The sequence below is a fragment of the Gekko japonicus genome, unplaced genomic scaffold (assembly GCF_001447785.1).
Source record: "Gekko japonicus isolate JY-2015 unplaced genomic scaffold, Gekko_japonicus_V1.1 scaffold2182, whole genome shotgun sequence".
NCBI lineage: Eukaryota > Metazoa > Chordata > Lepidosauria > Squamata > Gekkonidae > Gekko > Gekko japonicus.
Genome location: NW_015170954.1, coordinates 206,530 through 219,438, shown reverse-complemented (window position 1 = coordinate 219,438; position 12,909 = coordinate 206,530). Strand labels below are relative to the sequence as shown.

General features: G+C 45.4%; 1 protein-coding gene across 1 annotated transcript in view; it reads left to right on the top strand.

The window, feature by feature from the left end:
- IRAK1BP1 (interleukin 1 receptor associated kinase 1 binding protein 1) overlaps positions 1–9,079 on the top strand; it is a 22,750-nt gene extending 13,671 nt beyond the window's left edge. Inside the window, exons 3-4 of the mRNA XM_015418909.1 lie at positions 2,019–2,149; positions 8,797–9,079. Of these exons, the coding sequence (XP_015274395.1) occupies positions 2,019–2,149; positions 8,797–9,079 (414 nt within the window). The remainder of the gene's footprint in view (positions 1–2,018; positions 2,150–8,796) is intronic.
- The last annotated feature ends 3,830 nt before the right edge of the window (positions 9,080–12,909 follow it).

Genomic DNA, 12,909 nt, shown 5'->3' with positions numbered 1-12,909 from the left:
TTGAAGTTCAAGTTCATCCTGTTTATTTCCCATTCTCTGTGCATTAGTATAAAGACATCTCAGATTACAGACATCCGTTCCTACCATAGGTCCCTTTGAATTTACCTGAAAATTACTGAACTCACCTCTCTCCTGTTCATTTATTCTCTGGTCACTCCCTTTCTTGAACTTAGTGTTGGAGATGCTGCAGAACATCAGGCTTTTTCTTCTCACCCCCAATATCTTCAGTTTAAAGCCCTCCTGATCAGGTTCGCAAGTCTTCCAGTAAAGACATTCCTCCCATTCTTTGTAAGGTGCACCCCATCCATCGCCAACAGTCCCTCATGTTGGAGCTACACACCATGGTCCAGGAAGCCAAATCCCTCTCGACGGCACCATCTATGTAACCAACCATTCACCTCCAGTATCCTGTTCTCCCTTCCAGCTTCATGGCCCTCAACAGGTAAAATGGAGGAGAACACCACCTGTACCCCCAGATCTTTCACCTTCTTGCCTTATCATCTTTCGAGATCCATTCAAGGTTTCTTCAGGCTATATCGTTTGTTCCCACATGGATCAGCAGGAGCGGGTAGCGGTCAGAGGTTTTCACCAGTCTTGTAATTCTCAGTCACATCTTGAATACATGCTCCAGGAAGACACCAAGCCTTGTCCGGTCTGTACACAACTTCTTCCGTCCCTCTCAGTAAGGAGTCACCAACCACCACTGCTTGTCTCTTCCTCTGCGGGATAGCTTGGTTCCTTCTCTGCCTATGTGTTTGTGTGTCAGTTACATCCTTTTGATCTCGGAGTGTGCTATTCTCATCTTCTACCATCAGAAGCGGCTGGTAGTGATTTTGCAGCTCCACTGGCTGTGAGTGTTTCCTGCTTATCTTACTCCTCAAAATCACATTCTTCCACTCACCCACCTGTTTCTTGTTCCTTCTTTCCTGTTGCTTAGGATTTGCCAGCTCTTGCTGTTCTCTCAGGAGCCCCTCTTCCGTCACGTCTAAAAACCTTTCTCCCTCCCTGATGTTCCTCAGTGTACAGATTTTTGCCTCGAGTTCTCCCACCTTCTCCTCAAGCATTCTTATAAGCTTGCACTTGCAGCATGTATAATACATTTTTTGGCAAGGCAGAAAAATGATCATGGCGCAACCCTGGCAGGTCACTGGAATAGATCCTTCGTTATCCATCTCCCTAGGAGCCATGCTATCTTCTGCAGCCTTCTACAGCCTCCAGGAACTTCCCTCAAAGTTCAACATAAACTCTTGTTGTGGTGATGTACCCTGAAAACTTTGAGACTGACCAAAAGGCTACCTTGCCAGCAGTTCTCTCTCCAGAACTCAGCAGCAGCCCTCTTCTCAGGTTCTTACAAGGGCACCAAGCAAGACCCACTGGCTAAGAGCCACAGGGCAAGAGCCCCTTGGCTCACGCCAAAGGCTCGAGCCTCTGGTGAGGAGCAGTCTTTTGTTTCGAAAGGCCACTTCCTGCCAAACACAACAGAGCCCAGCACAGTAGGGGGTGCAGCTTGCAATCAACAGCACTCCACAGCAACTCACTCAGCCTCCAACAACCCCCAAAACACAAACAGCCCCAAACAGAACTTAAACAGAACCACTCTCTATCAGGCTACAAAGAACCCAACTCACTCTCAGCTTCCCACTCAGCAGCTAGGAAGGCAAAGGGAGAAAGACAAAAAACCCTTACCTTCTAGCAGCAGCTCACCATGTGCTCTCCACTCCTTATCTCAGCCCAGCTCATTAAAGGCAATGAACAGTGCAAGTCTTTACCCATGCCATTCTCTAAAGTCTTTACTTAACAAGTTTCACTGCACAATAAAGCAGCACCTATTCTACACCTTTTAATACTATTATTGTTAGTAGGGGTTGTCACCTGTTTGATTGTCCTGTCACATTAATGTTGTCATTTGTACAGCTCTTTCTACAAAATATAATTTATTATTCTTATACATTCAGTTTTGGTCAGGTTATATCTGAGGAGCTGCTTTCAACTGCTTTCAATTTTTTTTCCACATACAGGTCTGCATTACATTCAGTGATTTTGAAAAAATGCAAGATGTTTGTAACTTTCTTGTTGAGAAGCTAGATAGTTCTGTCATCATCAGCCCACCTCACTTTTACCATACAGTGGAGACCATGGATAATCTTCGGTAAGTTATATTCTAATTCCACCCAGTGTAGTTCAAATTTCACCTGCTTGGTAAATACCACAAGCAGTAGTTATGTTTTGGACCAGAGGAACTTGAGGCAAAGAATCTAGAATGCAAATGGAAGGAAACTTGGAACAAGATTAACAGTGTGCTGGCTAGAATTTGTTTGAAGGCTTTCTGAGTGACAGTGATGGCAGCAAAAAAGGATTTCTTTTCCTCCAGCGTTGTGTCTGCAAAGTATCATCCAGCAGATGTTTTGCAAGTAGTAAGGGACTATCTGCATTATGGACACCCAAGATAATCAAATATAATCTTCAGCAGCCTACAGTGACTGAAAGACTGAGTAAACTTGCTGGTATCCATGGTAAAATAGACTGCTTTGAATACAGTACACCTAAGACACTCCATAGAGCTCTGCCTGGTTTTACTAACATGAATAAACATTATTCATTGTAGCCTGAAGACATGGACCCCGGGTGCTTGGAGACTGCATGCTTGGCTCTTGCCCATCTTGGCAAATAACATCAGGCCAAAAGGGTACAGCTGATTAGGTCCAAGGTGGGCAGGACATGGTTGAGTGAGAGATGGCTGTTCCAGCTGTGGTTATGAAGTACTCTTGCTTAAAAGTCTTCCTAGACCTTAACAGTTTTATTAATTATTGGCTGGTTAGTTTTCCTTTTTTCAACAAGAAATTTGATTTTTCTAGTCCTAATTCAGTCTGGCTTCCACACCAGTTTTGATACTGAAATGGCATTGGGTATCCCACTAAATGACTTATGCCAGAGGAGAAATAGGGAAAGTAAAATGTGGCAGATTAACTGGCATGAATTACATAGCTATATTGGTTAGTTTTGCAAGATCTTCAATAGTTTCCCACTATATTTCTGTGTTCAGTGTTTGTGTTACACAGTCCCCAGGCTGAAGGTATTGTAAAGGATTCCCTTGTCCTCATGAATTTGCCAGTCAGTTGAGCTTCATTTGAAGCTCTGCTCTGTGTACACTCAAATTCAAAGGTGAAGGGAATTATTACCAGAGAGGGAGGGATGATTCAGTGGTAGGAGTGGGCACTGAAATATGTTTTGGCAGTAACTCCCCCACAGCCCCATAAGGGTTACAAACTCCAGTTTGGGATAGTCCTGGACAGGGGTCATTTCCTGCAGGAGCGCACAGGAGCAGAGCTCCGGCAGTAAAGAGCCCAGGGGGCGGGCACATTCAACAAGCCCCGCCCCCTGCTCCCAGCAGCCCCAGGCCACGAGGAGCAAGAAGCAGCCAGGTAAGTTGCAGTGGGAGTTGCCTTCTGACACATTTCCGGTGATGTCAGGGGGTGTGACATATGCAAATAAGTTATGCTAATGAGCTCCTGCACCTCTTTTTCTACAAAATGACCCCTCGTCTTGGAGATTTATTGGCAGACCCTGGGGAGGGAAGGGAGCTCAGCAGGGATAATGTCGCCATAGAGTTCAGCCTGTGATGCTACCATCTCTAAGGTGCTGCTGGACGCAAATAAACAGGTTGCTTACCTGTAACTGATGATCTTCGAGTGGTCATCTATGCATTCACACCCATGGGATCTAGTGCGCACGTGCTGGATCGATTATTCATTGTAGCCTGAAGACATGGACCCCGGGTGCTTGGAGACTGCATGCTTGGCTCTTGCCCATCTTGGCAAATAACATCAGGCCAAAAGGGTACAGCTGATTAGGTCCAAGGTGGGCAGGACATGGTTGAGTGAGAGATGGCTGTTCCAGCTGTGGTTATGAAGTACTCTTGCTTAAAAGTCTTCCTAGACCTTAACAGTTTTATTAATTATTGGCTGGTTAGTTTTCCTTTTTTCAACAAGAAATTAGATTTTTCTAGTCCTAATTCAGTCTGGCTTCTACACCAGTTTTGATACTGAAATGGCATTGGGTATCCCACTAAATGACTTATGCCAGAGGAGAAATAGGGAAAGTAAAACGTGGCAGATTAACTGGCATGAATTACATAGCTATATTGGTTAGTTTTGGAAGATCTTCAATAGTTTCCCAATATATTTCTGTGTTCAGTTCAATGTGTTCGTGTTACACAGTCCCCAGGCTGAAGGTGTTGTAAAGGATTCCCTTGTCCTCATGAATTTGCCAGTCAGTTGAGCTTCATTTGAAGCTCTGGTTGGCAAAGAGCAACTCGCTTTCGCTTTATCACTTTGCACTTTAAAGGCTCACCTCCTTCAGTCTCCGGTCTGGCTCTGGGCAAAGGGAGGGAGACACCCATTAACGACGACGCTCCACACTTATTGAAGATGATTACAAGAAAGGAACAACCAGGGGGTCATTTCCTGCGGGAGCCCACAGGAGCGGAGCTCCGGCAGTAAAGAGCCCAGGGGGGCGGGCATATGCAACAAGCCCCACCCCCTGCTCCCAGCAGCCCCGGGCCTCGAGAAGCAAGAAGCAGATAGGTAAGTTGCAGTGGGAGTTGCCTTCTGACACACTTCCGGTGATGTCAGGGGGTGTGACATATCCAAATAAGTTATGCTAATGAGCTCCTGCACCTCTTTTTCTACAAAATGACCCCTCGTCTTGGAGATTTATTGGCAGACCCTGGGGAGGGAAGGGAGCTCAGCAGGGATAATGTCGCCATAGAGTTCAGCCTGTGATGCTACCATCTCTAAGGTGCTGCTGGACGCAAATAAACAGGTTGCTTACCTATAACTGATGATCTTCGAGTGGTCATCTGTGCATTCACACCCATGGGATCTAGTGCGCATGTGCTGGATCGATCGGCATTGTAGCAAGCTCTTTAACGGATTTTCGCGCCCAGTCCCTCGGGCATGCGCAGGAACCCCACCGCGCATGCCCAGAGGGGTGGGCGCGGACATCCCGCCAGTTCCTTCGAACCACCGCAAATCAACCCCTATGGAAAATGTAGAAGCTGACAGCAGCGGGAAAGGTGGGCGGGTGGTGTGAATGCACAGGTGACCACTTGAAGATCATCAGTTACAGGTAAGCAACCTGTTTATCTTCAACGTGGTCTCTGTGCTTCACACCTATGGGAGATTAGCGAGCAGTGGCCTACCTGGAGGAGGGTGCTGGCAGGTCCTTACTGCGTATAGATAGATAGAATGTGACGTCCCATGTTTTGCAATCAAGTAGCTGATTACTCTGTATAAGGGTCTGTAGAAGGATTAGGGTTGTAGAACAAACCAGAAGTCTAAAAACAGCAGTGAAGCAAACCAGAAGTTCATTGTTGTTGTTCTATGCAGTCCCATATGGGACTGCACACGTGGACAGGCCAGCCACCAGAAGATTTCTAGCTAACTTGATAACAGAGCAGGAAGAACTCCTCCCAGTTGGAGCTGTTTGGGCCATTTTTCCTGCCTAATGGTCATGTGCTGCAGGGAGGGGCCACCCTCCTTCCCTCGGTTCTCTCTTTGCCATCGCCTTGAGAACATTTTTAGTTAGTTCCTGTCTGTTCATCCAAAAAAAGAAAAAGAAACATCTCTTTATTAAAAAAATGTTCCTCTTGCTCAACGAAGGTGACTCGTATGGACGAACGCTTTGTCTTTTGTGCCTATAAGGTAGTGGCATATAAGATCTGCCAGCCATTTACCCCACTCTGTAAACCTGTGTGGATCACGCCTCTCACCTTAAGGCCCACCTTATGGGAGGAGGCTTTATCCACCTCTGTTAACCTGGCAGCTAAAACATCTACCCTGGTAGAACAATCTGTATTTTGAGCCCCCAAACCGGTCTGTGACCGTGTTTCCCGCCCTCCATCGATGATTTTGGTTCAGTTAGTTCCAAGGTCAGATCCGAACTGTAGACACTCCTGGACACCAGAATGGTGTCAGGTCCTCATCAGAAGCACCGCCAAAGAAACACAGATTGAAATCTAAACACAACAGTCGATGGTCAGTATTGATGGATCCAACTCACTCGGAATTGAAATGGGCAGCTTTGAAAGAACCAAAAGAACTGGTTTTGAAGACTGCTATTGAGGTCAGCAGGCATACTACCCTGCACACCCCTTCTCCTAGTGGCCACTCTCCAGCATGGTCTCCATTGATATGTGACCTAGCCACTCAAGGCTTTGGAACATGTCGCTATGTCTCCTGCCTTACCACCTCCATGGTAACCTTCAGGTCCAGGGCACCCATACTCATACTGCCACCCCAGTCAGTGTTGTAGAGAATGGCCAGACCCTCCAGAATTGCGGATGGAATCCAAGAAATCATAACATACGGTTGATTGAGAGACCGCATACACCTACGGTTCAGGTCTGGCTATTTATGGTTCTGAGCTGGAAGAAGACTGCAGGTCTATTGCTAGTTCTGGTGTAGCTTTGGAACCATCTCCTGATGATATGGTGGGAGATCATGACCCAGTGTCTCCAAGTGAAGACTTGCATTTATACTCAGATGGCTCAGATGGCACATTCTTTGGACCTCCAGGTCACTTCAGTGGACACTAGACCAAAGACAAGATACTGGGGTGACTCTACCCTGACACACCAGGGATTGTAGCATTCCTATTCCTGGAGGGAATCCTAGAAATGGCAAAATCAGTTTGGGGAAAAAGGTCTTCCATTCCTGCCACATTTTTTAAAGTCAAGAATATGTACAGGGTTCAGCAAGAGGGCTGTCCCTTCCTGCCACATCATTAACAGCAGAGGAGATGCAGGCTAAGCAGAGAGTGGGGTTCACATCAACCCCAGCTGATAAGGAGGGCAGGAAGATTGATGCCTTGAGCCACAAGACTTACTCTTCATCATCCATAAACCTCAGGATAACAAATTACCAAGCTATTATGGCAGCTTACCAACTGTTTTTATGGGAGAAGATCACCCCATATCTAGAGCAATTTTCCTGACAACAAGATGTCTTTGGCCAAGATTATCCAAACAGAAGCTCTCAGGCTATCTAGACAGCAGTTGAACGCTGGCAGACATGCAGCCGATGCTTCAGTGTGGAGGACTTACCTCGTCCTTGTTCTCCTCTAAGCCTGATGAGTTCCTCCAACAGATTAAGAAAAATCATCTGATGGCCCAGTCATTTGGAAGAACCCAGACCCAAGCCTCTTCCTACAGGCTCAAATACCACTCAAGATTACTTTTCTCTCACCAGAGTTTTCAATGCCCATATCAACAACAGCATATCAGTATCCTCGGCAAAGATCTTCCTCCCAGCCTTTGCAATATGCTGGATGTATATCTGACTCAAGACCCAAGCCTGGTCCTGCTCAGCACCACTCCTCCAAGGACCTGATGCAGGTCCCTAAGCCTTCTTTCTGACTATTAATGATTGGTATCACAGCAAACCACTCTTTTTGGCACAGTTTGTCCAATTTTTGTCAACCAGCATTACACCTGTATTTTCGGGGTTTCTCAAGTGGTTAAGACGCTGAACTGCAAGCTGTGGAAGGTCAGCAGTTCGAGACCCGGGTGCCGCAAGATGGAGTGAGCTCCCGTCTCTAGTTCCAGCTCCTGCCAACCTAGCAGTTCGAAAGCAAGAAATTGCAAGTAGATAAATAGGTACCACTTCGGTGGGAAGGTAACAGCGTTCCGTGCACCTTGGTCTTTAGTCATGCCGGCCACATGACCACGGAAACGTCTTCGGACAGCGCTGGCTTTTCGGCTTTGAAACAGAGATGAGCACCGCAACCCTAGAGTCGGATTCGACTGGCTTTTGAACAAGGGAACCTTTACCTTTATTCATTCATAGCCAGTTTACCACAGTAGCCAGGCAGTTATTTGAGACCACTACTATATCACCAAAGGATTTGGATAAAGATACAGAGAGAGCTGGGTATCATCTGTGTATTGATGACATCCAACCCTAAAATTACCAATGATTTGTTCTAAGGGCTTTACATAGAGATTGAAAAGGATGGGGGATAGGAATGCATCCTGTGGAACTCCAAAGGATAGGTCCCACACTGATGACAACTGGTCTCCCACACCAACCCTTTGAGTCCGATCTGTGAGGAATGATTTGAACCAGTTTAGCACAATACCTACTTATATCTCCAAGTGCCTCAACAAGATGGTATGATCTATATCATAGGCTGCAACAAGGAGGCATGGCCTGTGTCTACATTCAGACGGAGGTCATAAACTAAAGCTAGCAGAGTCGTCTCTGTCCCATAGCCCGGCCTGAGGTGAGACTGAAAAGGGTCTAGAGCAGATGGGTTATCCAAAAAGACCTGCGGTTGGTCAGCTATTGCTTTCTCAGTCACTATGCTCAAAAAGGGTAGGCTAGAGACTCAGCGATAATTGACCACATAATTTTTCTGTAGGGATGATTTTTTAAGTAGTGGACAAATAAAACCGCCTCTTTTGAATGGCCAAGGGAAGGTCCCCTGAATAAGTGACTGGTTTATAATAGATGCTAAGGGCTCACAAGTCCTTGCTTTAAGATGCTTACAAACTAAACTTTTTCAAAGAGGAGGAAAGTAGAAGACTATGCTAAAGAAGTTAATTTCAATTCCAGATTCCTTTTAACCATAAACCAATCACTGACAAAGAATGCTTATAGTGGACATGCCTGCTCTAAACTGCTTAACGTTGAAGGGTACTTCTCACAGATATTCAGTTGTTGCAATGTTTTAAGGCTTTTATTGATATAAATGTCTTTGCATAATTTAATTAGTTAAATCTTATTTGTTTCATTCCAGGCGTCAGGTATGTCTTGCTGCAATTGGCAGTGCACAGCAAAAAGCCCAAGAAGTCTGCCGACTGTTTGGCCAGTCACTGGGAAAACCTCTGCTAATAAGAGAGGAAGAAATGAAGGAATGGGAAGGCCACCTAGAAAATCACAGCATTAATCCCTCAAACTTACTGAGTTTGCGGCAGAGACTCCAAAGTGCCATAATTTATGTTTCTTCAAAGATGTTTGCTATCTTTGAGATAAAGGGAGAAAAAAAGAGAAAACACACAGCTCTTTTAAACATAAACTGATTTTATTACTATAAGGCAGATTTAAGATTCTTTCTCTTGGAGAAGAAATATTTTTGGTAAGCTGAACTTAATTTCTACGGTCAAAAATTAAAGGGCCAAATCTGGTAAGAAACCAACTTTCTTACTGTGCTACAATTACGCACGGTGGGGATAAAGAGCTAGCTGAGGAGTTGATGGCTTGTGTAAATAATACAGTCCAGAACTGTCGGTGGGTAAATTCAACCATCTCTATGTTATGCTAAAAGTATACAGCTGCTCCTTCCAGTAGTTTTCCGCCCCTTTTTAGTGCATTACCTACCATTATTGCTGAGAGTTTGGCTTTTAGCTACCAAAATGGAAACTCAGCAATTGTCTCGTGGTATTGCAGCCAGGGCCACTTTTGCACATATGGATTGTTCTCAGAACTGGAAAGGAATAAAGCAGTTGTCATTCACACACAGAGCCATCTGTCCTCCAGAACTTTGTACCACAGCCGTTGTATTTGCATGTGAAGTGTTCAAAAAGACTGTTAAACATAATTAAAATTTCAAAGAGTAGTTTTATTTTGGTCTTGCTCCCCAGTTTTGAAAACTATACAATTTATCTGAAAGAGGCATATGGTTTTTTCCTAGCAACTGACCTATATGGCCCAGGCTAGTCCAATCTCAGAAGCTAAGCAGGGTTGGCCCTGGTTAGTACTTGAATGGGAGACCACAGAGGAAGTCCAGGATTGTGCCGCAGAGACAAGCAATGGAAAACCACCTCTGAACATCTCTTGCTTTGAAAATCCTACAGAGTCACCATAAGTCAGCTGCAACTTGATGGCACTTTCCACCACCAAGAATAAAACTCACATTTTTTCAGTATTTTAGTGGACAATAGGGTTGCACTTACCTGTAACTGTTCGAGTGGTCACCTGTGTAGTCACATGGGTACTGTTCACACACAAGCCTCATGCAAAGAGGATTTTTTGAAGCTCAAAATGTCCAGAGGTGCTCCATCCCACTCCCCCATGCTGTTTCACACCTTTTCCAGCGTCATATAGAGGGGGCTGAGCACCCTTCCTTCAGTTCCTCTCTGCTGCTGTTGGAGTGCGGTAAGTTTATTTGGTTATGTAAAGAGCTCACAGTGGGGCAGGAGGGAGGGCTGTGTTACTGCACAGGTGACCACTCGATGAACGATAGCTACAGGTAAGTGCAACCCTGTTTTCATCACTGTGGTAGCTGTGCAGTCCCACGTGGGAGATTAGTGAGCTGATTTACTAGCCTCTGGAAGGTGGGTGTGAGCTCTCAGTTGAACAGGCCTGCTCTTCCCGCTGCCACATCTCTTGGTGTGTATGTTGATGGGGTAGTGTCGTGCAAAGGTGCAGGTGGAGGACCACATTGCAGCCCTACAGATGACATAAATGGAGAGGCCATGACAAAAATGTAGATGCAGCTGATGTAGACTGCCTGAGTGGAATGGGCATAAAGCTGCAGCAGATAGTCAACTCATACTAGTTTGCCCCATAGTTTGATGCACATGATTATCCATATAGTGATGGATTGGTGCCTACTGAAGCAATTAATAAGCTGGCATCTTTTTGAAAGGATTTTCTTCTAAGTAGAAAAAAAGCCCTTCGGACATGTAATGAATGGAGGGCTCATTATCTGTCATCCTGTGGTTGAGAGTATAATACTGGCAGGGTTTTGGTGGATGTTACCTTGGGTAGGAGCTGTAAAGAAATGCAGAGAACTACCCTAGGGTCAAATATTTGCAGAGTCCATTTTGTAAAGGACTCTGGGAATTAGCAGTAATGGGGGGAAATCATAAAGCAGGTCCCTTGTCCAAGTGGATTTGAAATGTTTCTCCCAGTGAGTGTGGATCTTGTGCACCTTGGGAGGAGAAGTATCTGCATTTCATGTTTTGACTGGTGGCAAATAAGTCTATTGTGTATTCACTATCAATGGCATTTGCTATCAATGGGGGCTGAATGGTGGGTGCCCTTGTTTTTCTTTTGGGTGTAATCTACTTCTCTATGGGGTTGTTGGAAGAGGAAAAGGTATCCTTCCTGCTTAGTTCTGTGTTGATTTTCAATATGCCTAGTGGGAGATGACACTGATGTCAGATGGAACCAAGGGACAGTAGTGACTTCAAGTAGACCTTCCATGACTGGGAATGTGACAGAACCCATATTCCTGGGATGGATTACTTTAAATACCAGATCTGTTACCCTTGGAGGGGTGCATGAGACATCAGTTTCAAAGGATCTCAACATTAGAATGGGTTGTTCATTGTATATGCAATGTTCTTTGCTGGGGGAGTACGTGAAAGATTTCGGTAGGAAGTCCTCAGGCGAGGGTTCAGAAGCATAATCTAGCTCTCTTGTTTTAATGAACAGGATGGCCATAATCACAGTCCAAGTTCCCTAAAGCGTGGATCTCTTCCTGTGGATCTTGTGGGAGACCCAGGTCCTCTATATGGTCGGGGTCTTCTTCCATTTGTTTGGAACCTAGAGGAGTGTATGGATCCCAACTTTGGTCACAGTAGTCACACTGGAGGTCTCAACATGGTGATTGGCATAATATCAATAGAAATCCATTGGAACTGAGTGGGGAAGTGGATCTCAGTGGTGAGATAAGGGGAGTTGGCGACATGGGATATGAGGTTCTGAGTCCTGGACTTCTGAGATGGAATGGGATGAGGGCAGTCAGAAAGCTGAAGGGGAAGGCGTTCTCAGAATAGGTACTGACTCTTTGACCAGTTCCAAGGAGAATGTATGAAGGACCAGTTCCTTATGAGGATGAGTAGATGATGGCTTGGACTTAGGAGGACTCTCCATGTGCTTGTATTTGTGCTGAGCCTTCTTTAGTAGTTGCTCCAAGGAGCTGTGCTATAGGGGCTGAGCCTGCAGGCTTGGCCCCTGTGGTCTTACTCAGGTCCTGTGGTCTAAGGGGCCAGTTTTGGTCTCAGAAACATTGGAACCAAGGATGCTTGGATCCTTCTGCTGGTATTGGAAGACTGTAAAGTGCTTTGCCTCAAGAGGCACCAGAGAGAGCTTTTCCCCAAGTTGCTGCTTTTAGGTGGGAAGCTCTGTTGTTCCTTGCCTTCAGGGTGAAATGGAATAGCGTGATATGAGGCTTCTCGCCAAGGCATAAGAGGCATTGCTTATGGTCGTCTGAATGCGGAATTCTTGACCCACAAGACCTGCATTTCTTAAACAGCACTTTCTGTGCCATTTCATAGGCTACAGGCTCTTGTTAGGTCGATGAGGTAGATTTGTTGGCAGTAGACGTGGTAAGGAGGAAAACAGATGGCAAGGAGAGAACTGAGGGAAGGATGTTCCTCCCTCTCTATATCATGCTGGAAAAGTTGGGAAACAGCATGGGAGAAGGGGATGGAGTGCCTTTAGGTGTTTTGAGCTTCAAAAAAATCCTCTCTGAAACAGGCTTGTATGCATGCTGTACCCATGCGGATTGCACAGGTACCACAATGATGAACAATTGCATTTGGTGGCATACCTGCCCATTCCATTCTGTGGGCTTACTGTGTGCCCACTGGATTACTGCATGGATCACTGCAGACAACACACTTCTGTTTAAAGGAAAACGTTTCCCCTTTGAATCTGGCTGCATTCATTGGCTCTATTCATCCACATGGGGGGCAGGTTTGGAATTAGAATATAACCCTAGGAAAGATAGTGAAGAGAACTGTTTTGCTATCTAATGCTTCAGAAAGTTCTCTTCCAATATTCTCAACTAGGTATGTAATCTTTGTGGGTCAAGTGCCAGAACTTTGAGGAGAGGGCACAAAATAGTACAAACTGAAATATGGTACTAATCTGTTAAAAGTTAAGGAAATTTTACTGATAT